The sequence below is a fragment of the Macaca mulatta genome, chromosome 7, assembly GCF_049350105.2.
Source record: "Macaca mulatta isolate MMU2019108-1 chromosome 7, T2T-MMU8v2.0, whole genome shotgun sequence".
In the NCBI taxonomy this organism is placed as follows: Eukaryota; Metazoa; Chordata; class Mammalia; order Primates; family Cercopithecidae; genus Macaca; species Macaca mulatta.
The window spans coordinates 55,279,926-55,306,677 of record NC_133412.1 but is presented as its reverse complement, the minus strand read 5'-3'; the positions used below and the strand labels follow the sequence as shown (position 1 = coordinate 55,306,677).

Genomic DNA, 26,752 nt, shown 5'->3' with positions numbered 1-26,752 from the left:
TTAAATTTTCAGTTCACCCAGGCATGGTAGTGTGCATCTGTAGTTCCAGCTACTTGGAGGCCAAGGCAGGAGGATCACTTGAGCCCAGAAGTTGAAGTTCAGCCTGGGCAACACAGCAAGGCCGCCTTCTCACCATCTCTAAAATATAAATTAAAATGTAATTCAAACAGTTTTTTTCTAATGAGAAAAATCTAATCTAGACATTAAGAAAATAAAAGTAACACTCCAGCTAAAGTTAAGGATATCATTTGCTGCCTGAATGGCCTTTAGCTAACCTTTCTAAATCTACCACCCCTGAATTTCATGCTCCTAATTAGCAAAGACCCCAGGCATGTACATCTGGGATACTATGTAAGTCATTTCTTTAGGACTTCCATAATCATCTCAGGAATCCAACTATGTCTAGCACAGCTGGGATTCTGTCCAAACCCCAGCTTCTGGTTTGGACAGACAGACTGGATTTGACATACCTTTGCACACTTAGGAACACTATTCATCTGTATCAACCTTTCTTTACCCTTCCAAGTCCTTTTGGATCTTCTCAAAGACCTTACATAACTAAACTGTATTCCTCAATAATCCAGGAGTTGGCAAACTACGGCCAATGGGCCAAATCCAACTTGTTACCTGTTTCTGTAAAAGAAGTTATACTGGAAAATAGCCACACTCATCTTTTACATGTTGTCTATGGCTGTTTTCAAGCTACAATGTATGGTATGTATGGTACATACAAGCTACACCATATGTACCCTAGGGTTAAGTAATTGCAGTAGAGACCTTATGGCCCACAAAGCCTAAAATACTTACCGTGTGGCCTTTTACAGAAGTTCACTTACCCCTGGACTAAGCCATGATACCAGATTTGTCTGTGGTTGTCAGGCATGCTAGTGACATACAGCCATTCCAGCCAAATACTGGAAAGGATTGGTACTCTCTATAGTAACCAACATAGGCCTATTAATATATATGTGTGTGTGTGTGTGTGTGCGCACGTTCGTGCATATGTGCGTGTACATATGGTATGGAAAATGAAAATCCCAACACTTCTTAGACTGTGGTAAAATGTCATGTCCTTCTCTCTGGAAAATTCAGTTAGAAGCTTCAGTTGTTTCAATGCTTATGCTCCAGTTATATCTTAATTTGCGTTACCTCTCCCTTGAGTTCATGTCCTTTGTAGAGGCATGGAGAAGCTGGAAACCATCATTCTCAGCAAACTATTGCAAGGACAGAAAATCAAACACCGCATGTTCTCACTCATAGGTGGGAATTGAACAATGAGAACAGTTGGACACAGGGCAGGGAACATAACCCACTGGGGCCTGTCATGGGGTGAGGAATGGGGGAGGGATAGCATTAGGAGAAATACCTAATGTAAATGATGAGTTAATGGGTGCAGCAAACCTACATGGCACATGTATACATATGTAACAAACCTGCACATTGTGCACATGTACCCTAGAACTTAAAGTATAATAAAAAAGAAAAAGAAAACAAATGTTGCATTACCTCTCCTTTTTACTAAGAGAATCCTATCGAAGTTTTTTCATGCTTAGGATGAAACTGGTCTCAAGATCAAACTTCTACTTCTCATAAAGAAAAATAATTGAAAACAGAAGCTGAAAATAGCTGCTTTCTCTCCTGATCACATGTTATTTTGCTGTAAAGAAACTTCTGGACCATCAGCATTTATAAAAATCACATCTACATTTGCTGATACATTTTTCCTAAAGTTAAGACGAGTTCATGAAGTCCTCACTGTTACATTTTTAAATAATCATGTTTTAGAGAAAGCCGATAAATATCTTTATCGTAATCATGGAATGATACAGTGTGGTTATGTTTGTATGTACCAGAATGGGGTAGTCTTCAGACAGCTTTGTTTCTTTTCCTTTTGGGAGGTAATATAATCCCAGAGAAGTAAACTGACTAAGAATAAACCTCAGAAGGTTAGGAATGGTCCCAAATTATTATTCCCTCCCTGCTTTTTCATAGTTCATTATGAATTTCTCATCTGTGACTATTTATTTTATTTCCCCTTTCCTGCTTATATCACTTCTGAAGAATGATGCTCCTTTGCTTAAAATTTTTCTCCTCACTTTTCACACCTTGCTGCTTGTATACTTATTCTTCTATTCTTTCTGGAGGAGGAAGGCAGTGAAAAATAGTTTCTCAGTATGTGTTCCTGGGATCAACTGCATCACCTGGAGTATATAAATGCAGATTCCTGGGCCATGCCCCAAAGCTGTTAAATTAATCCCTAAAGACGGGAGCTGAGAATCTGCAATTTTAACAAGCTCCCCAGGTAATTCTTAGGTACATGAAAGTTTGATAGCCATTGGCATAATATTTTAGAACATAGACTTTGAAGGCACCCAGACGTGGGTTTGAATCCTGCTTTTATCACATATTAGTGTCATCTTGGACAAGTTACTTGAGCTCTGCTTACCAGTTTTCTCATCTAGAAACTGAGAAGCAAATAATGTAACTGCTTAAAGGACAAACACTAGAACTAAGCTACAGGGTTTGAATCTCAGCTCCACCAGTTACTAGCTGTGTTACCTGAAGCAAGTAACTTAATCTCTCTGGGCTATAATTTCTTCATTTATAAAACACAGAAAATAGCCTGCCTAGTAGGTTGTTGGGAGACTTAAAGGGGGATGGAATTTCCCCCTGGGGCATATTTGACAATGTCTGGAGATTTTTTTTGGTTGTCACAACTGGGAGGCAGGGGTTAGTTCCAATGTCCAGCCTTTAGCAGGTAGAGGCAAGAAGTGCTGTTGTAATCCTGCCATGTGGATAGCGCTCCACAACAAAGAATCACCTGGCCCAAAATGTCAATAGCCCCACTTCTGATAAGCATGGCTTAAAACAGGCACATAATAAGCACTATGTAAATTTTGGCCACTATTATTATTTGCTGTTATGGGAATAATAAGCCTTACTCAGAGTGTTATTGTTTGAAGATATTTAAGCACAGTGCCTAGCATTCGGTAAATGTAGATAGTGGGGGTAGCAACTATTATTAGGAAGCCAAATATCTAGAAACACAGTCATTCTATAGCTAGAGCAGCTTCTATTTAAAGAAATTTTTTTGGAAATGTATATTATTAATTTTTTTGGTTTGTTTGTTTAGGATTTTCAAAAGTAAAATACATTTGTAATCATTAATACCCTACTTTTCAATAAAAGCTATGTTTTTTTCTTCTAACTAAAAGTAGAAGCAGTTTTACTTCTTCATCTTCCCAATCAAGTATGTATTGCTGGGTTTCTGCAGTATGCCAAACTTGCCTTATCTTAACAGTGTGGTGGAAGGAACATGGACGTTAGAGTTGCATGGTATCTATTCAGATCCCGACTCTGCCACCACCTTAGTACCCGTGTAATTTTAGGCAATTGATCTAACCTCTTTCAATCTCAGTTTCCTCATCTGTAAAATGAGAATAATTGTATCTACCTCCTGAAGAGTTTTCATGAATTAAGTGGAAAAATGCACAGCTTGTGCGGTGCTGAGTAGGTGTATTCTGAGTACTCATAGGTCCCATTCCTGCCCTACATCCATTTCCTCAGTCAGCCTGCAACATTTTTTGGAGTTAAGTGTATGTAATCATTTCTCAGCATCTCCCTACTCGGACTCAAAGAGCAGAGGGAGATAAGAGGAAAGTGAAAAAAGGTGTACTGACTTGCTTCTCCATTGCTTCTGGGCATTCAGGAAAAAAGTCCAGGGCCCCAGCAAGGCTGTTCCAAGGATCAGGTGCAATGGCTCTCTCCTGTAATCCAAGTACTTTGGGTGGCTGAGGCAGGCAGATTACCTGAGATCAGGAGTTCGAGATCAGCCTGGCCAACATGGCGAAACCCCATCTCTACTAAAAACACAAAATAATTAGCCAGGCATGGTGGCAGGCACCTGTAGTCCCAGCTACTTGGGAGACTGAGGCAGAAGAATCACTTGAACCCGGGAGGCGGAGGTTGCAGTGAGCTGAGATCGTGCCACTGCACTCCAGCCTGGGCCACAGAGCGCTGTCTCAAGAAAAAAAAAGCCAGGCGTGGTGGCTCACACCTGTAATCCCGACACTTTGGGAGGCTGAGGTAGGTGGATCATCTAGGTCAGGATATCGAGACCAGCCTGACCAACACAGTGAAACCCCGTCTCTACTAAAAATACAAAAATTAGCCAGGCGTGGCGGGCACCTGTCATCCCAGCTGCTTGGGAAACGGAGGTAGGAAAATTGCTTGAACCCGGGAGGCAGAAGTTGCAGTGAGCTGAGATCACACCATTGCACTCCACCCTGGGCGACAAGAGCAAAACTGCATCTCAAAATTAAAAAAAAAAAAAAAGGCCGTTCCACATCCTTCCTGGGTTAGTCCCCTTGGAGAAGGCTATGGGTGTTTTCTTCTAATACCTTGCCTTCTCAGGAAATGCATATCCGTATCTCACCCCATTCTTTAGAAGTGAGTCAAGGCCAAAATGGTGATGCTAAGGAGCTACTTCTGTTATTGAGAATGTTATTCTTATTGAGAATGGCAACTGTATTTTATTGCTGTTTTCCAAAATTTATTGATCTTTTCTGTTAATTTGCACAGATGCCATTCTGATTTTGTATTTCATAGGATTTTGAAACTGTAATTTTTCTTAGTATTGTGAAAGTGACAGTGATTTACGGAGGCCTGTGTTTTATATGCTTTGTTGTCTTGCAATCTTGTGCCTTAAAGACACTTTTAATTTGCTGTTTGAGTCTGTTTTAAAAAATAAAGTGGATCTGTACAATTTCAGAAAATTAGAGTTCATTCAAGACCTTGCACATGGCTGCCAGTCTTCCCCATCTCGAGACCTAGCTACTTCATTCACACCAGTAAGAGCTACCTTTGTTTGACCAGACTATGTTAGAAATATTAACAGGAACTCATCAGATATCAGATAAAGGTTAATCTCAGTTCAGGATAAGAAGTTCAATGTTTTCAGTTAAAGACTACAGAAGGCTTAGCAGAAATTGGAGATACTAGATAGTGATCAGTAGACACACACTTTTCTACCTGAGAATGTCAATGTTTGGAAAGTGTGGCAAAATCAAATTGATGACCTGGAAACCAAGGATTAAGAAATGTCATATTCGTAGGAGGTCCTAGAGGTAGAGACACAAAAAGAAATGGGAGTGTTTTGTTTTGTTTTTTCTCCCTTTCAATAGATTACGAAGGTGTGGGATTTGATAACTTTGAACTCTCCTTTTCATGTGTTAATGTAGATCCCACATCTGCAGAGTTCTGTTATCCCCAGCAACCCCAGAAATATGCAGCTCTGGAAACCAGTAACAAAACCATGACGTTTTGTTTCTAATGTGCTTTAGTCTGATTTTTAGGGGTAAAAGGAGGTTTTAAAAGTCACATATTTGCTTATTGGCTGTCGTGGGCAACTAGAGACATGTGTACCTGCTGAAGAGAGCTAACAAATAGAATTCAGAATAACATTTGCCCCAAGAGGCAGGTAGTCTCTAGAAGTCTTTATTGCCCCTTCTGAAGCTGAATGAAGGTGGTTGAATATGAAGATAGGATTGAACTGAAATTGTGGAAATACTTGGATACTTAAAGGCCTTTAACCTGTTCTAATGTGGAATTTGATTTGCCTTTTAAAAAAATACATTCAGACATTTAATAGAATTTTTACAAAAATCTGTCTTAAATGAATTTGCCAGAAAAAAAAAAAGGATTATTTCATTTCATTTGATGGTGTAATGATTAATCCCTACCACCTGGGTAAACCAAGTGAACTTCCCATAGGAGACAGCTTCTGCAGCTTTGAATTATGTATGAATATGGCCAGCTGATGAGATCTAACCTTCCAAGGGATTCGTTTATATAACACAAATCTGTAACAATGTAACTATTTCCTTTGAACACCTTATATTAATTCTGCATGTTCAGAAAATGATTTGTCTTTGTGGAGATTATGACATGGTTTTTTAAGTATCAGGTCAGACATCCCAAATCTCAATTAAAAACCGGTCATTAATGGAAAGTTGGTTGAAGAATTTAAAGTATAGTCACACATGTGTTGTCTTCTATGTTGTCTGTCTGTTGAAACAGAAGAAATGCTGAAGGTTCAGGACAAAGAGCAGGCCAAGTCAAGGTTTGACCCAACCTGAAGATCAAGGACCTAGATATCAACACCATAGTTATTACAGAAATAGGGGTGTTTCAACATAAATTAAAATAGCAGAAATATAAAAGCCATAACTTCCTCTTAGTGGGCCATTTGTCACTTAACAATTCTGTTTCATAGTAATGAATATCAAATTGTACTTAACCTGAAAAAAATTAGATACACTGGTCATTATTTGCCATTTTAAGACATGTGCTAACATATAGTGTATAAGAAATTCTCACAGATTTCTCGTAATTTTCATTCTAAATAGTTTACCATCTGACTCATGGATGAACTGGGGGAAATTTTTATTTTTTCCACTAACTCTTTCCTGATGCCATCAAGTTCAGAAAATCAAAGCAATAAGGAAACAGCACCCAGGTTCGAATTCCCGTTTTATTGTTTTCTCCATCACATTAAACATCTCCCAATGAAATGGTGGTGGTTATAAAGCACCTAAAACACTTTGTTAGGATATAAAGCTGATATTTGTGAAGTGTCATTTTAGTATTTGAGTTTTCTGATTTTATGTCCAAATATGGAACATAACAATGGTAAATACCTTTTTTTTTTTTTTTTTTTGAGACGGAGTCTCTCTCTGTTGCCAGGCTGGAGTGTAGTGGTGCAATCTTGGCTCACTGCAACCTCTGCCTTCCAGATTCAAGCGATTCTGCTGCCTCAGCTTCCCAATACCTGGGAATACAGGCGCCTGCCACCACGCCCACCTAAGTTTTGTATTTTTAGTAGAGACAGGGTTTCACCACGTTGGCCAGACTGGTCTCGAACTCCTGACCTCAGGTGATCCACCTGCCTCGGCCTCCCAAAGTGCTAGGATTACAGGCATGAGCCACCGCACCCAGCCTTAAATTCCCTTACTATATTAATTTGCCTAATGATAAATTAATCAGAGATTTTCCTTTTTTCTTTCTTCCTGAATGATTTGTCGGTTTATGTTGTTTATATATAGTGGCTGAATCAACCTTCTCTGATACTTTTCTCAATTTTTTTTATTTTTTAGTCATAGTATGTTATTATATCTAACCTTGAACTGTGAGAACCTCTCCCTTTTCCCCTGTCTCTCTTTTATCTTTTTTTTTTTTTTTTTTTTTTTTTTTTTTTTTTTTTTTTTTGAGATGGAGTCTCACTCTGTTACCCAGGCTGGAGTGCAGTGACACAAACTCAGCTCACTGCAACCTCTGCCCCCCCAAGTTCAAGCAGTTCTTCTGCCTCAGCCTCCTGAGTAGCTGGAATTATAGGCACCTGCCACCACATCCAGCTAATTTTTGTATTTTTAGTAGAGATGGGGTTTCACTATCTTGGCCAGGCTGGTGTTGAACTCCTGACCTCGTAATCCACTCGGCCTCCCAGAGTGCTGGGATTACAGGCGTGAGCCACCGCACCTGGCCTCTTTTATCATTTTAATCATACAAAGAGCTATTCTTCCTTCAAGCATTAAGACATGACATCTCATTGATGCATTTTAATATTCTTACTCCTTTTAGAAACTGAAGTCACTGTAAATGCAGATTAAACATTTTAGCATCCATTTGCAAATCCATGTGATTTTACTTTTATCAACTCTATTTGCATAGTTCTTTAGAGTTGAGAATTACTTTAATTGGTGATTTAATTAATACCAGTGCACTTATTTAAAATGTGCTCATGAAAACCAATCTTTATCTGGAATATAGGCTGTACTGCCTTAGTTTGGAAAGAGTTAAGAAAACTAGCTTTCACTTTGCTTGGTTCCCCAAAGGTAATTTGGCACATTTCCCAGACCAAACCAGTAAGGTAAGGGTCAAGGTGCAGTGAGTGATATTAAGGAACAGAATTCAAGCCTTTTCTCATGATTTGTCTAACTTGTAGCTCTCCAGAACTCAGTGGAATCTTTGGTTTATCTGAGTTTCAGAGCATGATTAACAGACTCGAGAAGACCCTGTGAAAATTTCATTTAATGGGGAATTGTGTTAGTGAGCACAGTGGGTGAGTTTTCTAATATTTCTTGCTTTTAAGTATTCTTTTTTTATTTTGTGAAGCCCTTCAGAGTACAGAGCTGTGTTATATGTACACGTGTGCAACAGACCCAGGGAGTTCCTCATAGGTTAATAGCAGCAGCTCTTTCTGTGGTTTTCACTGTAACTGAGCTTTGTTGTTAATAGCCCATTGCCTAGGATGAAAACAGGCAAGTGAGGTTGGAATCATAGATTCTGAACCCTTCACCAACCCTTTTTGACACATGGAAAGGAATGCTTTCTTTTAGTAATAACCAGGAGATGGAGACGGAAAAAAGGCAAGAGTAAGTCTGAAGAGATTAGGAGCCAAGAAACAGCTATTCAGGAAACCTCTGAAGCTGACTTTAGAACAAGAACTGTCTGGAGCTTTAACATTTTTTTTTTCTTTCAAGCATGTTGGCTGATTGTGTTTTGAGACAGAGTCTTACTCTATTGCTAGGCTGGAGTACAGCGGCACGATCTCAGCTCACTGCAACCTCCACCTCCCGGGTTCAAGCGATTCTCCTGCCTCAGCCTCCCGAGTAGCTGGAACTACAGGCATGCACCACCATGCCCAGCTAATTTTTGTGTTTTCAGTAGAGACAGGGCTACCATGTTGGCCAGGATGGTCTCGATCTCTTGACCTTGTGATCCGCCCACCTCAGCCTCCCAAAGTGCTGGGATTACAGGTGTGAGCTACCGAACCTGGCCAGGGGGCTGATATTTTTAAGGGACTTTATATTTGTTGCTTTGAAACTAAAAATGGTTTCTATTAACTTTTGCCAGAAAACATTTTCCCTTCCTTGAAACATGTTGATAACTACTGAGTAATATACATTCTTGACATTAAGTGGTGCCTGAATGTCTTGGAAGTGTCACTTTGTTTTGTCTTCGCTAATGCATGGAGATAGAGCCCCCACGTTACCTTGATTTTATGGTGCTCCATATTATGAGAAACCAGCTTTGTGTGGAGCCCCTCTTTTGGGTTAATGACCGAGGGCAGCCCATCAAGAAGAGGCAGTATGCTTTACTGTGTGAGGCCTCCTTTATATGTACTACTCTCTTGACTGCTAGAAAAGTGATTCCTTCCAGCCTCACCACTGTCCCCAAGAGCCAGGTCCCCTAATGGAACTTCCAGCTCATTGCTTATTCCCAGTATAGAGAGACCTCTGGCTCTGCCAGCTTTGAAAGGATATTTTTGAAGTTGTATATCCAGCTGACATCAAGGCTTATTTTTCTGTCCAGGCACATGCATAATTTCCATAATGAAAAATTGATAAGGGGGTACTCCTTTGCCTTTAGATCTACTCCCTTAAATCCACAGGCGATATATGTTCTGATGGCACATGATCAAACAAAGTGCCTCTTTTAAAGAAACTAGTAAATGTCACCATGACTCACTGCCAATTGAAAATCCACAAATAACCTGTAATCATATATGTTTCCTTTCCTTCTTTCTTTTTTTCATAAAGAAACCAGGAAAAATAGCTAATGAATGTGTGATAACTAGGAATACTTTTCAGTGGGCCCAGCAAACTTTAAAGATGCATGAATTCATTTAATTGACCAGTCCATTGAGATTTTCTAAGTAGGCCAGTTTTCTTTACCAGCAACAGAATTGGCACATTTCAAGCAGACTGGGGAGTGGGGAAGATGGGAAGAAGTAGCTATAAGCATATGAGCAGGCAATGGTAAAACAAGATTGGTCATATACTGGTATGTGGCCAGGAGGATGCTTCAGATTCATTTTAATAAATGAGATTAACTAGACTGCGAACTTTCTTTTCCATTTGCCTTTCCTGCTGCACACAGACAGGCAAAGGTTGATGCTTCTGTTCTCTTGGCAACAAGACCTCAGTGTACCTACTAAATAATGGCTTAACTTCCTTATATAGATAGTTTAATCTCAACTTTATTCCTGATCCTGATTTAGTACACACTAAAGTGTGTACTAAAGTGTGTACTAAATACTATATATAAATTAAAACTATGTAGTAAAGTATTTGATATTTACCATAGTATTAGAGTACTGTAATTAGTAAGTATGGTAAATACTTTACTAAATAGTTGAGCATATTTGTCTTTAACCAGTTAAACATTCAGCTCCTTCTACCACCAACATCACCACCTCCCACCTAAATAAAATGTTTCATTCCTTGACTGTTATTCTCAAACTCTCTTGCAGGCTACCATACCTGCTCTATCAAATTGGGTTCTCAATATGTATGAATCAAGGTAAATAGAAGTATCTGCCTAGGTGAAGTATTGCCTTGTGTTCAGACAAGTGTATTGGGGCTTATGACTCGTTACTGTGACTATAGGACCAGTTATTTACATTTATGGGAAGTATATGCCTTCCATAAATCTAAATTTTAGTAGAATCTTTCAATACCAGTGTGACAAGTGGTCTGATTTGTTTCAGTCACATGACCCACAAAGTAACAGAGGATTTTTCTCCTCGGGATCCAAGAACTGTTGTTGGGAAGCAAGATGGCGGGGGCTGCACTTCAGTCACAACAGCATTGTCCCTACCTGAACTGGAAAGGGAAGATGGAAAAGAAGACATTTCAGATCCTATGGACCCAAATCCTTGTAGTGCAACATACAGCAACTTAGGTAAGTGCAAATGTCCAATAAGTAGTATTTAAACTTGACCTTTTTATGTACTAGCCAAATGTTCTGTTTTCTTGGAGAGATGGTTTTTATTGCTCCATGAAGCAGAAGTTGGACCATTGGAGTTATAAATTTTAAGTCACATCAGAAAAAAGTTCTGATGTTTACTAGGCATGTATTAAACACCTGCAACCATGAGCCGTGTGCCAAGTGCTAAGGGTTATTAACACTGTTTTGAGGGACTCACCTAGGGGGAAAGAAGTGAATTTGTTAATTATTTCAGTGTAATATAAATACAGTGACAGAGATATACATGGTACATTTTTAATATTACACAGAGGAGGGTGTCAAAAGATACCTTTCTGGAGATAATTCCTGAACTGGTTTAACTAGTTGACAAAGGGAAGAAAGAATATTCCAATCAGAGGCAACAATGTGAGCAAAATCATGGAGATGCATGTAGGCACCACAAACATTTAGCGTTGCTGAAATGTGAAGTGGAGAGTTAGCCAGTATCATGCCTTTCAGGCTAAAACCTTAGACTTTTTGCTATTTGTGATAGTGAGCCATCAAAGGTTTTTAAGCAGAGGAGTAACACAACTAGATTTGTTTTTTAAAACATCCACCCTGCAGGCTGCCATGCGAATGCGGATTATTTGGTAGCAGGAAATTTGGTAGTTAGATACTCTTGCAGGACCACACAAAGGGACGAGAAAGGGAGGCCTCAACTAAGATAGTGAGCGGTGGGGGGACAGTAGACAGATTTGAGAGCTATTTAAGAGGAAAAATACACAAGATTGGATGATGTGAAGAGTCTATAATGTATCCCAGATTTCTGACTTGGATCAAGCAGACTCAAGAAAGTAAAGATCCCTGTCATTGGAGGTATTTAGGCAGAGGCTGATGGACCATCTCTCAGAGGTGTTGTGAGGAGGATGATGCACTGCAAAGAGGGTTGAGCTAAATTACTTCAGAGGCGCCGGCCAATGCAAAGATTCTTCAATTCTCTGATCATCTTTACTCTTCTTCCTTGAATGCTCAATGACTTCTTACCTGTCTCCCTTGAGTGCCACATAGTTTCCTTCCTTCTGAAAAGCAAAGCCTGAGGCAGAATAAGGATTTCTCAGTGCTCTTCTTCCATGAAGTCAGGAGAGAGGTGAGTAGCCTGGACTACTATATGCAGAGCACTAGCAAGATTCATATGAACCACTGACCAATCCTTAGACTTTGGAAACCAGTGGCATGTATCATTGAAGTATTTTTTACCTCGTTTCTCATCTCCTTTCTTCTTTGTCCTTTTCCTTTGTCAGGTTATTGTAAGGAAAAATAATTCTAACACTAGCTAGTGTATTTGGAAATAAAGGAGTCCCTAAGAAGGCCAGAAGATTATGGTAACACTGTGGGCGATAATACTTTAATATCTCTTTTTGGGAAACTCAATCATAACAACCCACATGCAGTTGAAAATACATTTTGTAAGAAAAAGACTTCCATTTTAAGTTCCAGAAGCTTTCTGTGATTTGGGAGTAGGGGAAACATGCTATAGTTTACCCAAACTGCTATCTTGGATACTGTTTACAAGTTGGAACAGATTTTATCATCAAATAGCTTATTGGACTTTTCCCATTATTTGATATTTTGTGAGGCATATTATAAAATGAAAATTTACTGTTTACTTTATACCCTCAGACAACATAATATATCAGGAATTATAATATCTTCTAGACATTCTTACTAAACCAAAATTTCTTTCATGATAGCCTCAGTAAAATATTTAATTTTTATTAGTTGTACCATATTTGATGGCATCTCTATAAATTTTTATTAGCTGACATTAGTTAAAATTATTTTATTTCATCATCTCAGTTATGAAGACTGGTAGAAAAAAAATAAAGCATTGCCTCTGTGAATATTCTGAGTGCCTTACATATATTAGCTCATTTAATCCTCACAACCATCCTAAGAATTATTATCCCCATTTTTCAGATGAAGAAAGTGAGGCAGAGTGCCTTGCCCAAAGTCACAGAACCAGTAGGAGTTGAACCAGCTGGTATCCAGTCCATCTTAGCCACTAGACTTTAATGCCTTTAATCATGAAATTCTTGTAAAATACTGAAGGGCTCCTACTGTCTTCCTTTTTCTCAAAGAAGTCATCTACTTTCAGACATAAAATTTAAGACTTAAAAAAAAATTGTCATCACTTTGCATTCAAAAACTTAAAATGGTTATAGATGCCCTATCAGAAAGATAGCTTTCTCTCTACCTGTTGCCTTCCTTTTAAAAGTATGTGATACTGCCAGGCACAGTGGCTCACGCCTCTAATCTCAGCACTTTGGGATGCCAAGGTGGGCAGATCACTTGAGCTCAGGAATTCAAGACTAGCCTAGGCAACATGGCAAAACCCCATCTCTACAAAAAATACAAAAATTAGCCGAGTGTGGAGGCACGTACCTGTGGTCGCAGATACTTGGGAGGCTGAGTTGGGATTATCTCTTGAGCCCAGGAGGTCAAGGACACAGTGAGCCGAGATTGCTCCACTACTTTGCAGCCCGACAAAGGGAGACGCTGTCTTAAAAAAAAAAAAAAAAAAAGTGATGCCAATAAGATATTGTCCAGTTTTCCTTAAGTGCTCAAGTATCTATATACTTGACTCTATAGGGTATGATACATTATGATACATAGTTGCTTCGTTGGAGAGGCAATAAAGTTGACTCCAATAGTTGTAAGATAAGGGGGTTTTATTTTGTTATTTTTCCTAATGGAACAAGTATTTTAGATGGCATTTGAAACTTTCCTTTTTTAATACTTTCAACAAGTCGTTTGCATGCAGGTTTAAACTACCCCTTTGAGTAATGTTTTACGATTTAAAGACTTGATAACTTTAAAAAATGGTGTGTTTAAAAACTAAAAGACAGCAAAACCTCCTAATGCAATAGCTTTAGATCCTTTTAAATATTCCAGAACCAGTCCATAAAGATCACTTTCTCTTTTTTCTTTTCTTTGTTTCTTTAATAAGACAGTGGATGGATTGACAGATGTGGAAGAAACTAAGGGAGAAAAATTCAACGCTTACCATCATTTTTACTGTGGAATTTGTTTCTGAAAATTACACTGTGAAGCAGATTTAGGAAGCAATGTACTATAGCAGGAAAAAAGATTTGAGGGGATCAGTGGGATTTAGGTTTCTATCACAGCTGTGTCATTGCCCACCTGCATGATTGTGGGCTGGCTATTTAACTTCCCTGAGCTTCAATTTCCTCATCCAAAATGAAGGAATAGTGACATCTGCTTTGTAGGGCTAGTGGCAGAGAAGTACTTGGTACATATAAGTCCTTACTAGTTGTGAATTCCTTTATTTCTCCCCAAAAATATACTCTGCTTTCTCCTTTTAAAAAAAAAAAAATCTTAAATTTTAAATTTTTTTAGAGACAGGGTCTTTCTCTGTTGCCCAGGCTGGAGTGCAGTGGCACTATCATAGCTCACTGCAGCCTCAAACTCCTGGGCTCAAGTGATCCTCCCTTCCCAGCCTCCCAAGTAGCTGGGTCTACAAGAATGTACCACATGCTCGGCTAATTTTTAAATATTTTTTGTAGAGATAGAGTCTCCGTATGTTGCCCAGGCTGGTCTCAAGTTCCTGGCCTCAAGCAATCCTCCAACCTTGGCCTCCCAAAGCACTGGGATTACAAGGGTGAGCCACCATACCTGGCTTCTTTCTCCTTTAAATATGTTAGATATGGTAGCCAGAAAATGTAAAGTGGAAAGGATTTAAAATGTTATTAGATTGCTTAAATAAGCAGAACAACAAAATGTAAATCTAAAAAATTGTGGGCTTCCTACACAACTCATGACCAAAGATGTGAAATGAAAAGCAGACTACAGGATCCCCAAGGTAGCTAACAGGGAACAGAGGAGAGGTGACAAATAGCAACATAGCTGTGCAGATCCAGTTCCTTAAGATCTGCCAATTACAACAAAACAAAAGGACATGGACAATTTGTGTAATTCTCACATTTCTTATATAGTTTTTAAAAACTCCATTTAAAAAAAAAAAAAAAAACTCAACTGGAATAGGCCTTGATTACCCTCCTTCAGAATCTCCTGTGAGTCCTTCTACCCTCGCAGCCGTCTTATTACTTCCACTGTGGTGCAGTAGGAGTTGTGATTGAACTATTCCCACAAAGAGCTACTGACTTATGCAACCCGTATATTTTTCTTTTTTACATTAGGCATCTACCTCCAGGATTAATTTAGATGTCATTCTTCTTGTCCTTAATGTAAATAATGCAAACTTTATTTTGTTCATAACTGAATTAATTATGATTCAATACAGTCACCACTAGCCATATGTGGCTTCTGAAATATAAATTTATAAAGATAAAAATTCACTTCCTCAGTCTCACTAACAACATTTCAAGTGCCTAGTAGCCATATGTAGATAGTAGCTACTGCATTAGTGCCGATATAGAACATTTCCATTGTTACACAAAGTTCTATTGAACAGCACTGCTTTAAAGAATGTGTTATTTGGGGGATTTATATTGTCTTCTATGTTGCACAAAAATCACATTGGTCTTTATGCAACTTGACAACTTAAGAAGGTTGCCCCTCACAGAATGGTGATTTTACTCTGGGTGGTGGTAGTATAAGATCACTTAATGAACTCGGATCTGTAACACCTTAACTGACCCCAAGCTGAATTTTATAGGGTATCTGTCGCCCAAAATGATTTCCCAAAGAAGTAATAAAATTTGTTTGAATCAGACCTCGAACATTTTCCCTTTGTTTCTATGTTTATCTCAAAGTAGACAGAGATCACGGTTTTTTTAATGTGGCATATTTGCTTTATCAGTCTGCTAAAATCAGGAACATGTAATGAAATAGCTCTCCTTCAATCACTTTGTAACCAAGTACTCATATCTTCTACATTCCTTATAATATCCCCCTTTATTCAACCAATTTTTGGCTTGTTCCTCTTTCTGCATCCCAACATCCTAGTGCATTATCTAAAACACACAGTAGGTACTAAGAATGTGTTTGAGTGAACGAGCTAAAAATGACTTTTGGATTTGACTTTAGAAGATTACCAGATTAGGAAAATCTGGCTCTGCTCAGGAAAGTTCGTCTAGGAAAATTTCAAGTCTATGTGCTCCATTAATCAGCTGGCTTTTCTTTTTCTAATATGAGGCTTCGTCCATAGGTTTCCTAATTAAGGAATTATGTAAACCATGCCTCTGTTTCCTTTCTATAGATCAGCACAAGAAACTGTGCACATTTTCTCATTTTACTTACTTTGAGCATCTCCTTTAGGCTTTATCCTTCAAATACTGAAAAAAAAAAAACACTTAAAAGTCTTCTGTCTCCAGAACTTCCTTTGGCATTAATATTGATTGTTAGTGTTAAATTTTAAGGGGTGGATATACTTAAAAGAATGTCATTACTTTGCTGGCCTTGATGTAATTATAGAATAATGTCATTATAAATGCCAGCTTTTAAAAAAAATTATTCTGAGGATTACATTATCATTCACTCATTTACTCAACAAATAATTATTGAGCAGACATTATTCCACACACTGCATAGCTAATGATCTGAACCAAGGGCTAAAGAATTGCACAGTTTTAGATCATTTAGATGCTTAAAAAAAACTGAGGTTGAGAGCTTTGAACATTTGTTTGAGCAGTTGTACTTCCTAAAATTGTAATTATTTCTATTTAAAAAGAAATCATACACTCTGTCCCGAAGTTAGCTGCATTCCCATTTAAAAATAGTTTTTCATATATTGGAATTAGTTGAGAGAGTGCAGTATTTAAATTACATAGATAAATTACACCCAAATAAATAATCTCTGTTTTTGAAGAGGTTTCCACTAATGAGGACTTACAAAAATCAAGTCAGCCAGCTGCTATACAGCTGACGTTCTTTAAAATGGTCTTTGTATCTGTTTATTTGAGGCTAAACCCAAAGTGGTCTTTGGAAATCAGGTTTATTTTATTGTTTGGCATGAAGTTGATATCCCCTGTGATTTGCTAGTTGTTGCTTATATTTGACTATGGTAAGCCTCAGCACAATAATAATGCCTGAGGCCCCTTCCTCCTAAGCTGCTGATGCCTGCTGGAGGGGGATGATGCTCTGAGCACTAAGTTCAGCCAATGTGAGACCCTGTTCATTTGACGAGGCTGTTGCACAGTGATGGTGTGTGGCATCTATGTTTATAAACTCTACGTATTCCCCGCTATGCACTAGTGGAGGTGATGGTCTCTTATTTTGTCTTCTCCCTTCTCTTTCTCATCTGTATTACTTGTTTTGAGCCCTGGGGAGAAAATTAGGGATGAAGATTGAAATTACAGTTTAAATAGGAAGATAAGTTCTATTTATTTGGGCTTTAATGCTTTTATTCAGCAAACATTTGTTGAACACCAACTATCTCCCTGGTGCCAGGCTAAGTGCTGGGAATACTAATGTATTTTTCAAGGACTTCTGATCTTTGGGAGAGATAGACATGGGACTGGACTCTTAGGAGCATGATAGTTGCTGTGATGCAGATATTTAAAGGTTTAATGAAAGCCTCTTCTTGGAGGAGTCTGGAAGAGGGTCACAAAAGGCATATCTTTTGCTTGTAGCAAATGGAGAGCCACTGAAGAATTTTGAATAGAGGCACAATCAGGATTGTTTTTAAAGATTCTAGGAGCTACCTATGAGATGACAGGAGGCAGAGAGATCAACCAGGAAATCATGCTACTCCTACACAAGCAGGTCATTATTAGTGTTCTTTATCCCCAGCACCCTAAGACTGTAATGAGTACCTACCAGGTCACAGGCAAACATTTGTTTGCTTTCCAGAACATGATATAGGGCCCGTCAGTCTGAAGACTTTTTTTTTTTTTTTTTTTTTTTTTTTGAGATGGAGTCTCACTCTGTAGCCCAAGCTGAAATGCAGTGGCATGATCATGGCTCACTGCAACCTCCATCTCCCACGTTCAAGCAACTTTCATGCCTCAGCCTCCCGAGTAGCTGGGACTACAGGCACACGCCACCACACCTGGCTAATTTTTTGTATTTTAGTAGAGACGTGATTTCATCATGTTGCCCAGGGTGGTCTCCAACTTCTGAGCTCAGGCAATCCGCCCACTTTGACCTCCCAAAGTGCTGGGATTATAGGCATGAGCCACCGCGCCCGGCCTGAAGACATTTTTAAGTGGGGAGAAAGTAAAGAGGTAGATTATGGAAGTTCAGAAAAAGAGAAAAGTAAGTTTTGAGTGTGGTTTAGTCAAACATATTTGTCCAAAAGAATTTTTTTAGCATATAGCAAGGCAGGATTTAGAACACAATCTATTTTTTTTCTGTTTAAAGCACTGGTATGCCACAAAAATGTGGAGTATGTGATGTTATATTAGGCCTGCTGAAAGCTGAGCTTGGTGTCTGGTCCCATGGGCTTGAGAGGAATGTACAGGATTAAAAGTTTAAAATAAAAACAACTAAGATACCAAGCTTTTAAAACATTGGCCGAAATGATTGGAATTCAGTTAGGAGAACTTGTCTTTCTTGGAGGAAAAAAACTAAAAGCACAAACCAGTTTTAGACTTAGGAGAATGGCTTGACCTACTTACATGGGCTGTGGAATGTTTGTGGTTTCATTTGGAACGCATAAGTTTCTGATTCTCATGTGGAAATCTCCTTAGCTCCCAGGAGATCATATCCTGCTATTTGGGAAGAGAAGCCACGTTACTTACCTTTATTTCCTTGCTACCTTGGCTGTCCATTTCCATTTTGAATTGATGACCAACTCTGTTGACTCTGTCCCTCAGTCCAGCCACTTATTTCACACCTGCTGTGTACCTTACATCACATCAGGTTCTGAGGGGATGTAAAAACACACACTTTATAAAAGGCTAAAAATGCTCTAGTAGAGCAAAAAATGCTAAGAGAACACAGAGGAAGAAGCGATGGCTTCCAGTTTGAGGTGGAGGAGTAGAGAGTAAGGAAGGCTTCAGTTGGTAAGTGCCATTTGAGCTAGGCCAAGGACAGACACCCAAGCTAAGGCAAAAATGTAAAAATAAAAACATAGAACATATTAACAGGAAATGAGTGATTTGTAGGAAGGGTTGATGAGAAATAGTGGTAGATAAGACAGAGAGCCTTGACCAACTTGCTGAGGAGTTTGAACTTTATTCTCTGGCTGGCAGAAAGTCACATGATCAGCCGTTCTTCACCTCCTCTGATAAGCATTAAAGAGCTGATGATGATGATAGACCTTCTGTCCTTTGTCAGTTCTGAGGTTATAAAAGAAAAAAAGGTACTTTTGGAATTCTCCATTTATCTCATGTCCGTGATTATTTTTGTTTCTTCTAATTTGGAGAAATGGGTAGAACATGGCTGCCCATAAAGCCTCTTATAGGGCCCACATTGAAACAGGTAAGAATAGGTTCATGTTCTAGTTTTTTTATGTATTCCATTCTGCTCTCAGCCCAGATTCTTTGCTTGGTCTTGGGTACACAGATGAGACACAGTCCGTTCCCTCAATGAGCAAACCAGTAGGGCATTCAGGAAGGAACACAAGTCGAGGGTTGTAAGTGCTTAAAGAGAAATATTCACAGGGTCTATCTTAGGGCCCAAGAAAGGTCAATTCTGGGGAGTGGAGTAAGAAATATTCCCCAGAAGCAGAATGTTTAAAGATGAGAGGAGTGGGAAACTATTCTTGGAAGAGGATCAGCATGAGCAAAGACACAAGACACAAAGGAAGCATAAAATTGCCAAGAGTGCTGGAGAAACCGCAAGTAGTTTGGTGGCTCTGCCTTAAGATATAAGAGGAAATGCGATGAGAAACAGGTATACCAGGGCCAGATCATGAAAGGCTCACTTTCTGTGCTTGAAGATTTAAACTTGATCTTTAGGAAAGAATTTTTTAAAGCAGAGAAGTGTCATGATCAGCTTTGGTATTTGAAAAACATCTCTCTGGTGGCTTGTGTGGTGAGGGAGGTAAAACTGGAGACAGCAATAATAGGAGATTATCACAGTTGTCTGGCAAGGATGATAGGGCCTGAGCTGGTGCAATTCACTGCTTCTAACCTTCTCCGTGGTGCTTCATCTCTGTAAGGTCTAGGTCAGCAACTGAAAAATTAGGATTTATTACAAAGCATACTTCTGTCATCTTGTAAATAAACCATGGTCTGACATCTCACATTAGCCAAGAGAAAATAGGGCTGGAACAGCTTTGGGAAGGAGACCCCACCATCACAGGAAACATTCAGTAAATGCCAAGCCCCTACGTGCTTGGTTAAGGGCACAGAGGAATGAGAAGATAAGACTGAAAACTGAATTGATGGTTGTTTCTAAGAATGGCTTGTTGATTTGCTTTATTGAGATATAATTTATATTCCATAAAATTCACCCTCCTAAAGTGTGCAGTTCAGTTAATTTTAGTATATTCACAGAATTTTGCAAGCATCACTGATGTCTAATTTCAGAGCATTTTCATCATCCCAGACAGAAATCCATTAGCAGTCACTGTCCATTCTCCCCTTCCCCCAGCCCCTTACAACTGCTAGTCTACTTTCTGTCTCTATGACTTTATATATTTCTGGAAATTTCATATAAGTGGAATCATATAATATGTGGTCATTTTTGACTGACTTCTCTCACTTAGTATAATTTCAAGGTTTTTCCATGTTGTAGCATACATCAGTACTTCACTCCTCTTATGCCTGAATAATAGTCAATTGTATACCACATTTAATTTATCCATTCATCAGGTGATGGACATCTGGTTTGTTTCTACTTTTTGGCTATTATAAATGTGCCGCTTGTGAACATTTGTATATTAAGTTTTGGTGGACATGTTTTCAGTTGTCTTGGGTATATACCCAGGAGTCGAAATGCTGGGTCAAATAGTAACTGTATGTTTAACTTTTTGAGGAACTACCAAAATATTTTCCAAGGTGGTGGCACCATTTTAGATTCCTACTGGCAATGTATAAACATTGAATTTCTCCACATCCTCACCAACACTTGCCTGTGTGTTTTATTACAGCTAACCTAGTAGATGTGAAATGACGTCTCAGTTTGCATTTACCTCATGAGTGATGATGCTGAACATCTTTCCACATGGACTGGCCATTTATATATTTTCTTCGAAGAAATAGCTATGCAAATCTTTTACCCATTTTTACTTGGGTTATTTGTCTTTTTCAAAAGAGTTCCATATATTTTCTGAATGTAAGTCTCTTATCAGTTATGTAATTTGAACATATTTTCTCCCATTCTGTGAGTTGTCTTTTTTACCTTCTTGAAGATGTCCTTTGAGGCATAAAAGTTTATAATTTTTATTGACTTCCAATCTACTTTTTCTCTTGTTACTTATACTTTAGGTATCATATCTAAGAAACCATTGCCTAACCCAAGGTTGCAAAGATTTATTCCTACTTTTTTTCTAAGAGTTTTTTAGTTTTAGCTCTTATATTTAAATTTTTCATACATTTTTAGTTAAGTTTTGTGTATAGTGTGAGGTAGGGATTCAATTTCATTATTTTGCTTGAAACTGTTCTTTCCCTGTTGGATTGTTTTGGCAATCTTGTCAAAAATCAATTGACCTTAAATATAAGGGTTCACTTCTGCACTCTCAAATATATTTCATTCATCTATATTTCTATTCTTATGCCAGTACCACATACTCTTGATTACTATAATTTTGTAATAACTTGGAATAGGAAAGTGTATTATTCTTTTTAAGGACTTTGAGTACTCTAGGTTTCTTGTATTTCCATATGAATTTTAGGATGAGCCTGCCAGTTTCTGCAAGAAGTCTAGCTGGAATTTTGATAAGAATTACATTAAATCTGTAGATCAATTTAGAGAATATTTCCATTTTAACAATATAAAGTATCTGATCCATGAGCATAAGATGTCTTTCCATTTGCTTTTTAGTTTCAGCAATGCTTTATAGTTTTCAAAGTACAAGTCTTACACTAGTTTTGTTAGGTTTATTTCTGGTTACTTTATCCTTTTTAATGGTGTCATAAATAGAATTGTCTTCTTAATTTTATTTTGGATCATTCATTTATAATGTATAGAAATGAATTGGTTTTTGTATGCTGATCTTGTATCCTGTAACCTTGCTGAACTGGTATATTCATTCTAATAGTTTTTTTGTGTGTCGATTCCCTATGCTTCTCAATATACAGGATTGTATTATCTGTGAATGAAGAGAGTTTTACTTTCCTCTTTCCAATCTGGATGTCTTTATCTCTTTTTCTTTCCTAATATCCCTGACTAGAACCTCCTGTACAATGTAGAATAGAAATGGGCGAGGTGCAGTGGCTCATACCTGTAATCCCACCACTTTGGGAGGCCAAGGCAGGCAGATCACTTGAGCTCAGGAGTTTGAGACCAACCTGGGCAACATGGTGAAACCCTGTCTCTATGAAAAATACAAAAAATTAGCTGGGCATGGTGGTGCATGCCTGTAGTCCTGGCTACTTGGAGGACTGAGGTGGAAGGATCACTTCAGCCTGGGAGGTCGAGGCTGCAGTGAGCCAAGATTGTGCCACTGCACTCCAGCCTGGGTGACAAAGCGAGATCCTGTCTGAAAAAAAAAAGAAAGAAAGAAAGAAAAGAAAAGAAAAAGAAAAAAAAGAAATGGCAAGAATGCAAATCCTTATCTTCTTCCTGATATTATGGGGGAAACTCCAGTCTTTTATCAATAAGTATGATGTTAGCTCTTTTACAAAGATGCCCTTTCCTTTATCAGGCTGAGGATGTTCTCTTCTGTTTCTAGTTCATTGAATGTTATTATCATGGAAAGGTGTTTGATGTTATCAAACGTTTTTTCTGCATCTATTAAGGGTAATTATATGAACTTTTTTTCCCCTTTATTCCGTTGGCATGGTATATTACATTGATTGATTTTCAGATGTTAAACCAACCTTGCATTTCTGGAATAAATCCCACCTTGTTGTGGTGTATAATCTTTTTTTATATGTTGCTGGATTTTGTTTGCTAGCATATTGTGTAGATTTTCACATCTGTATTCGTAAAAGAAATTAGTCTCTAGTTTTCTTTTTATGTCTTTGTCTAGTTTTAGTATTTAGGTAATATTGGCTGCATTGAATTCAAGTTGGGAAGCATTCCCTCTCCTGTACTATTTTTTGGAAAAGTTTTCTAAAGATTGGTCTTAATACTTCTTTAAACATTTGGTAGAATTCATCAGTGAAGCCATCTGGTCCTGGGTTTTTCTTTGTGTGAATTTTTTAAAATACTAATTCAATTTCTTTCCTTATTATTATAGGTATCTATACAATTTTACTACTTTCTCTCTTTCAGTAGTAAATATTTTTTCCTTCATTCAAGAAATGGTTATTATTGATTCTATCTAGACCTTGTTATTGGCACAGAGATTACAGCAATGAATAAAACAAAAGCTCAGACCGTCTTGAAGCTTAGCATTCTCATATTTTTTTCTCTTCTCTTACTCTCCTGCTCTCTCTCCCCGTCCCTCCCTCTAAATATATATATACACACAATATATATTATATGTATATTATATATGTGTATATGTGTGTGTTGTTGTTTGTTTATATTTAATATAGTTCTATTCCTTATAAAAATATTACTACATGGCATGGGTGGAGAAAAGAAGTCATTGAGTTTGCTGTATATATTGCTGTAGCTTATATAAATTCTCAGATATTCTTGAAGAAAATGGTGTGCATGGGAAATGGATATAGTCATGTGCTATATCATGATGTTTTGGTCAACAGTGGGCTGCACAAACAACACTGGTCTCATAGGATTATGATGGAGCTGAAAAATTCCTGTCACCTAGTGACAGCCATTGTAACATCATAGTGCAAGGCATTACTCACATGTTTGTGGTGATGCTGGTGTAAACAAACCTACTGTGCTGCCAGTCATATAAAAGTATAGCACATACAGTTATGTATAGTACATAATACTTTGTGATAAACTACTGTGTTACTGGTTTATGCATTTTCTGTACTATTACCATAATTTTAAAGTGTACTCCTACTTATTTTTAAAAAGTTAACTGTAAAACAGACTCAGGCAGGTCCTGCAGGAGGTATTCCAGAAGAAGGCATTGTTATCTTAGGAGATGACAGCTCCATGTGTGTTACTGCCCCTGAAAACCTGCCAGTGGGACAGGATGTGGAGGTGGAAGACCGTGATATTGATATTCTTAACCCTGTGTAGGCCTTTGTCATCATTGTCGCTGTCTTCACATGGTGTTTTTTCTTATAAGGACACCAGTCATACTGGATTAGGGCCCACTCTAATGACCTCATCTTAACTTGATTGCATCTACAAAGGCTTTATTTCCAAATAAGGTCACATTCACAGGTACCAGGGGTTAGGACTAGTAATATGTGTGTTTGTGTCTTCGTTTTTAACAAAAAGTTTTATAAATAAAAATAAATAAAATGTGTTTAAATAGAGAAAGATTTGTAGCATAAAGACACAAAGAAAAAAAAAATTTTTTTTTTTTTGAGACAGAGTCTCGCTCTGTCACCCAGGCTAATGTGCAGTGGTATAATCTCAGCTCACTGCAACCTCCGCCTCCCAGGTTCAAGTGATTCTCCTGCCTCAGCCTCCTGAGTAGCTGGGAATATAGGCATGCACCACCATGCCTGGCTAATTTTTGTATTTTTAGTAGAGACAGAGTTTCGTCATGTTGGCCAGGCTGGTCTCAAACTCCTGACCTCAAGTGATCCGCCTTCCTTGGCCTCCGAAAGTGCTGGGATTACAGGCATAAGCCACCGTGCCTGGCCCAAAGAAAAAATATTTTTACACAGCGTACAATGTGTTTTAAGCTAAGTGTTACTATAAGACTCAAAAAGTTAAACAAAATTTAAGTTTATAAAGTTAAAAAGTTACAGCAAACTAAGGTTAATTCATCAATAATGAATTAAACTTAATAATAATTAAAATCAAAATTTTTAAAATAAATTTAGTATAGCCTAAGTATACAGTATATATAAAGTCTCCAGTAGTGTATGCTAATAATATGCAAGGCCTTTACATTCACTCACCACTCACTCAGTGACTCACCCAGGGCTACTTCCAGTCCTGCAGGCTGCTTTCATGGTAAGTGCCCTATACAAGCATACCATTTTTTTATCTTTTATACTGTATTTTTACTGTACCTTTTCTACATTTAGATACACAAGTAGTGTGTTAGTCCATTTTCACACTGCTGATAAAGTCATACCCAAGACTGGGCAATTTACAAAAGAAGATTTATTGGACTTACAGTTCCACATGGCTGGGGAGGCCTCACAATCATGGAGGAAGGCAAGGAGGAGCAAGTCACATCTGACGTGAATGGTAGCAGGCAAAGAGAGAGCTTGTGCAGGGGAACTCCTCTTTTAAAAGCCTCTTTTTAAAATCTTGTGAGACTTACTCACTATCATGAGAGCAGCATGGGAAAGACTTGCCCCTGTGATTCAATTACCTCCCACCAGGTCCCTCCCACAACACATGGGAATTCAAGATGAGATTTAGGTGGGGACACAGCCAAACCATATCATTCCACCCTTTGCCCCTCCCAGATCTCTGTCCTCACATTTCAAAACCTATCAGGCCGACAGTCCCCTAAAGTCTTAACTCATTTCAGCATTAACTCAAAAGTCCATAGTCCAAAGTCTCATCCGAGACAAGGCAAGTCCCTTCCACCCATGAGCCTGTAAAATCAAAAGCAAGTTAGTTACTTCCTAGATACAATGCAGGTACAGGCACTGGGTAAATACAGCCATTCCAAATGGGAGAAATTGGCCAAAACAAAGGGGCTACATGCCCCACACAAGTCTGAAATTCAGCGGGGCAGTCAAATCTTAAAGTTCCAAAGTGATCTCCCTTGACTCCATGCCTTGCATCTGGGTCATGCTGATGCAAGACGTGGGTTCCCATGGTCTTGGGCAGCTCCACCCCTGTGGCTTTGCAGGGTATAGCTTCCCTCCCAGCTACTTTGAGGGGCTGGCATTGAGTGTCTGTGGCTTTTCCACATGCATGGTGCAAGCTGTCAGTGGATCTACCATTCTGGGATCTGCAGGACAGTGGCCCTCTTCTCACAGCTCCACTAGGAATGCCCCAGTAGGGACTCTGTGTGGGGGCTCCGAGCCCACATTTCCCTTTCACACTGCCCTAGCAGAGGTTCTCCATGAGGGCCCGACCCCTGCAAGCAACTTCTGCCTCAGCATCCAAGTATTTTCATACATCCTGTGAAACCTAGGCAGAGGTTCCCAAACCCCAATTCTTGACCTCTGTGCACTCACAGGCTCAATGCCACATGGAAGCTGCCAAGGCTTGAGGCTTACACCCTCTGAAGCCACAGCCTGAGCTCTATATTGGCCCCTTTCAGCAATGGCTGGAGTGGTCAAGATACAGGGCACCAAGTCCCTAGGCTGCACACAGCACAGGGACCCTGGGCCTGACCCAGGAAACTACTTTTTCCTCCTAGGCCTTCGGGCCTGTGATGGGAGGGGCTGCCGTGAAAACCTTTGACATGCCCTGGAGAAATATTTCCCATTGTCTTGGGGATTAATTTCTCCTCAGAAAATGGTACTTTCTTTTCTATCGCATTGTCAGGCTGCAAATTTTCTGATTTTTATATTTAATTTAATTAATTTATTTATTTGGAGACGGAGTCTCGCTCTGTCACCAACTGGAGTACAGTGGCATGATCTCGGCTCACTGCAAGTGATCCACCTGCCTCAGCCTCTCAAAGTGCTGGGATTACAGGCATGAGCTACTACACCAAGCCAAATTTTCTGAACTTTTATGCTCTGCTTCCCTTATAAAACTGAATGCCTTTAACAGCACCTAGGTCTCCTCTTGAATGTTTTGCTGCTTAGGAATTTCTTCTACCAGATACCCTAAATCGTCTCTCTCAAGTTCAAAGTTCCACAAATCTCTAGGGCAGGGCCAAATTTCTGCCAGTCTCTTTGCTAAAACATAACAAGAGTCACCTTTGCTCCAGTTCGCAACAAGTTCCTCATCTCCATCT

General features: G+C 38.8%; 2 protein-coding genes across 21 annotated transcripts in view; one reads left to right on the top strand and one right to left on the bottom strand.

Moving 5' to 3' along the window:
- The window catches only part of PEAK1 (pseudopodium enriched atypical kinase 1), a 305,159-nt gene that overhangs the window by 250,221 nt on the left and 28,186 nt on the right, over positions 1 to 26,752 (top strand). For 17 of the 18 annotated variants that reach the window (XM_015142802.3, XM_028851202.2, XM_077940025.1 and 14 more), the window contains one exon: positions 10,550 to 10,743. In XM_015142802.3, coding sequence (XP_014998288.3) covers positions 10,550 to 10,743 — 194 coding nt within the window. Of the gene's footprint in view, positions 1 to 10,549; positions 10,744 to 20,767; positions 22,373 to 26,752 lie in introns of those variants that run through there. The other variant, XM_077940027.1, reaches the window with a different exon arrangement.
- Positions 17 to 25,140, bottom strand: LOC144330015 (zinc finger matrin-type protein 1-like). Of its 3 annotated transcripts, none has more exons than XM_077940029.1 (5): positions 25,001 to 25,140; positions 18,471 to 18,594; positions 13,192 to 13,309; positions 11,794 to 11,828; positions 11,491 to 11,683 (listed from the first exon to the last, which is right to left on the bottom strand). In XM_077940029.1, exons 2-5 carry the CDS (start codon positions 18,504 to 18,506, stop codon positions 11,630 to 11,632), a joined length of 243 nt encoding a protein of 80 aa, XP_077796155.1. In that variant the 5' UTR covers positions 18,507 to 18,594; positions 25,001 to 25,140; the 3' UTR covers positions 11,491 to 11,629. The 3 variants fall into 3 exon arrangements, 2 of the variants coding, with proteins under 2 accessions (XP_077796155.1, XP_077796156.1); XM_077940030.1 differs by having other exon boundaries at positions 11,516 to 11,683; positions 11,794 to 11,842; XR_013395822.1 differs by lacking the exons at positions 11,491 to 11,683; positions 11,794 to 11,828 and adding an exon at positions 17 to 138.

Excerpts from the sequence above, each read along its gene's own strand:
- LOC144330015 (XM_077940029.1), bottom strand. The coding sequence starts at position 18,506 with ATGGAAATGGACAGCCAAGGTAGCAAGGAAATAAAG. Across the intron at positions 13,310-18,470 it reads AAGGTAGCAAGGAAATAAAG|ACAGCGTCTCCCTTTGTCGG; the intron begins GTAAGTAACGTG and ends TTTTTTTTTAAG. Across the intron at positions 11,684-11,793 it reads GTGGCACTCAAGGGAGACAG|TGCATCATCCTCCTCACAAC; the intron begins GTAAGAAGTCAT and ends CCCTCTTTGCAG.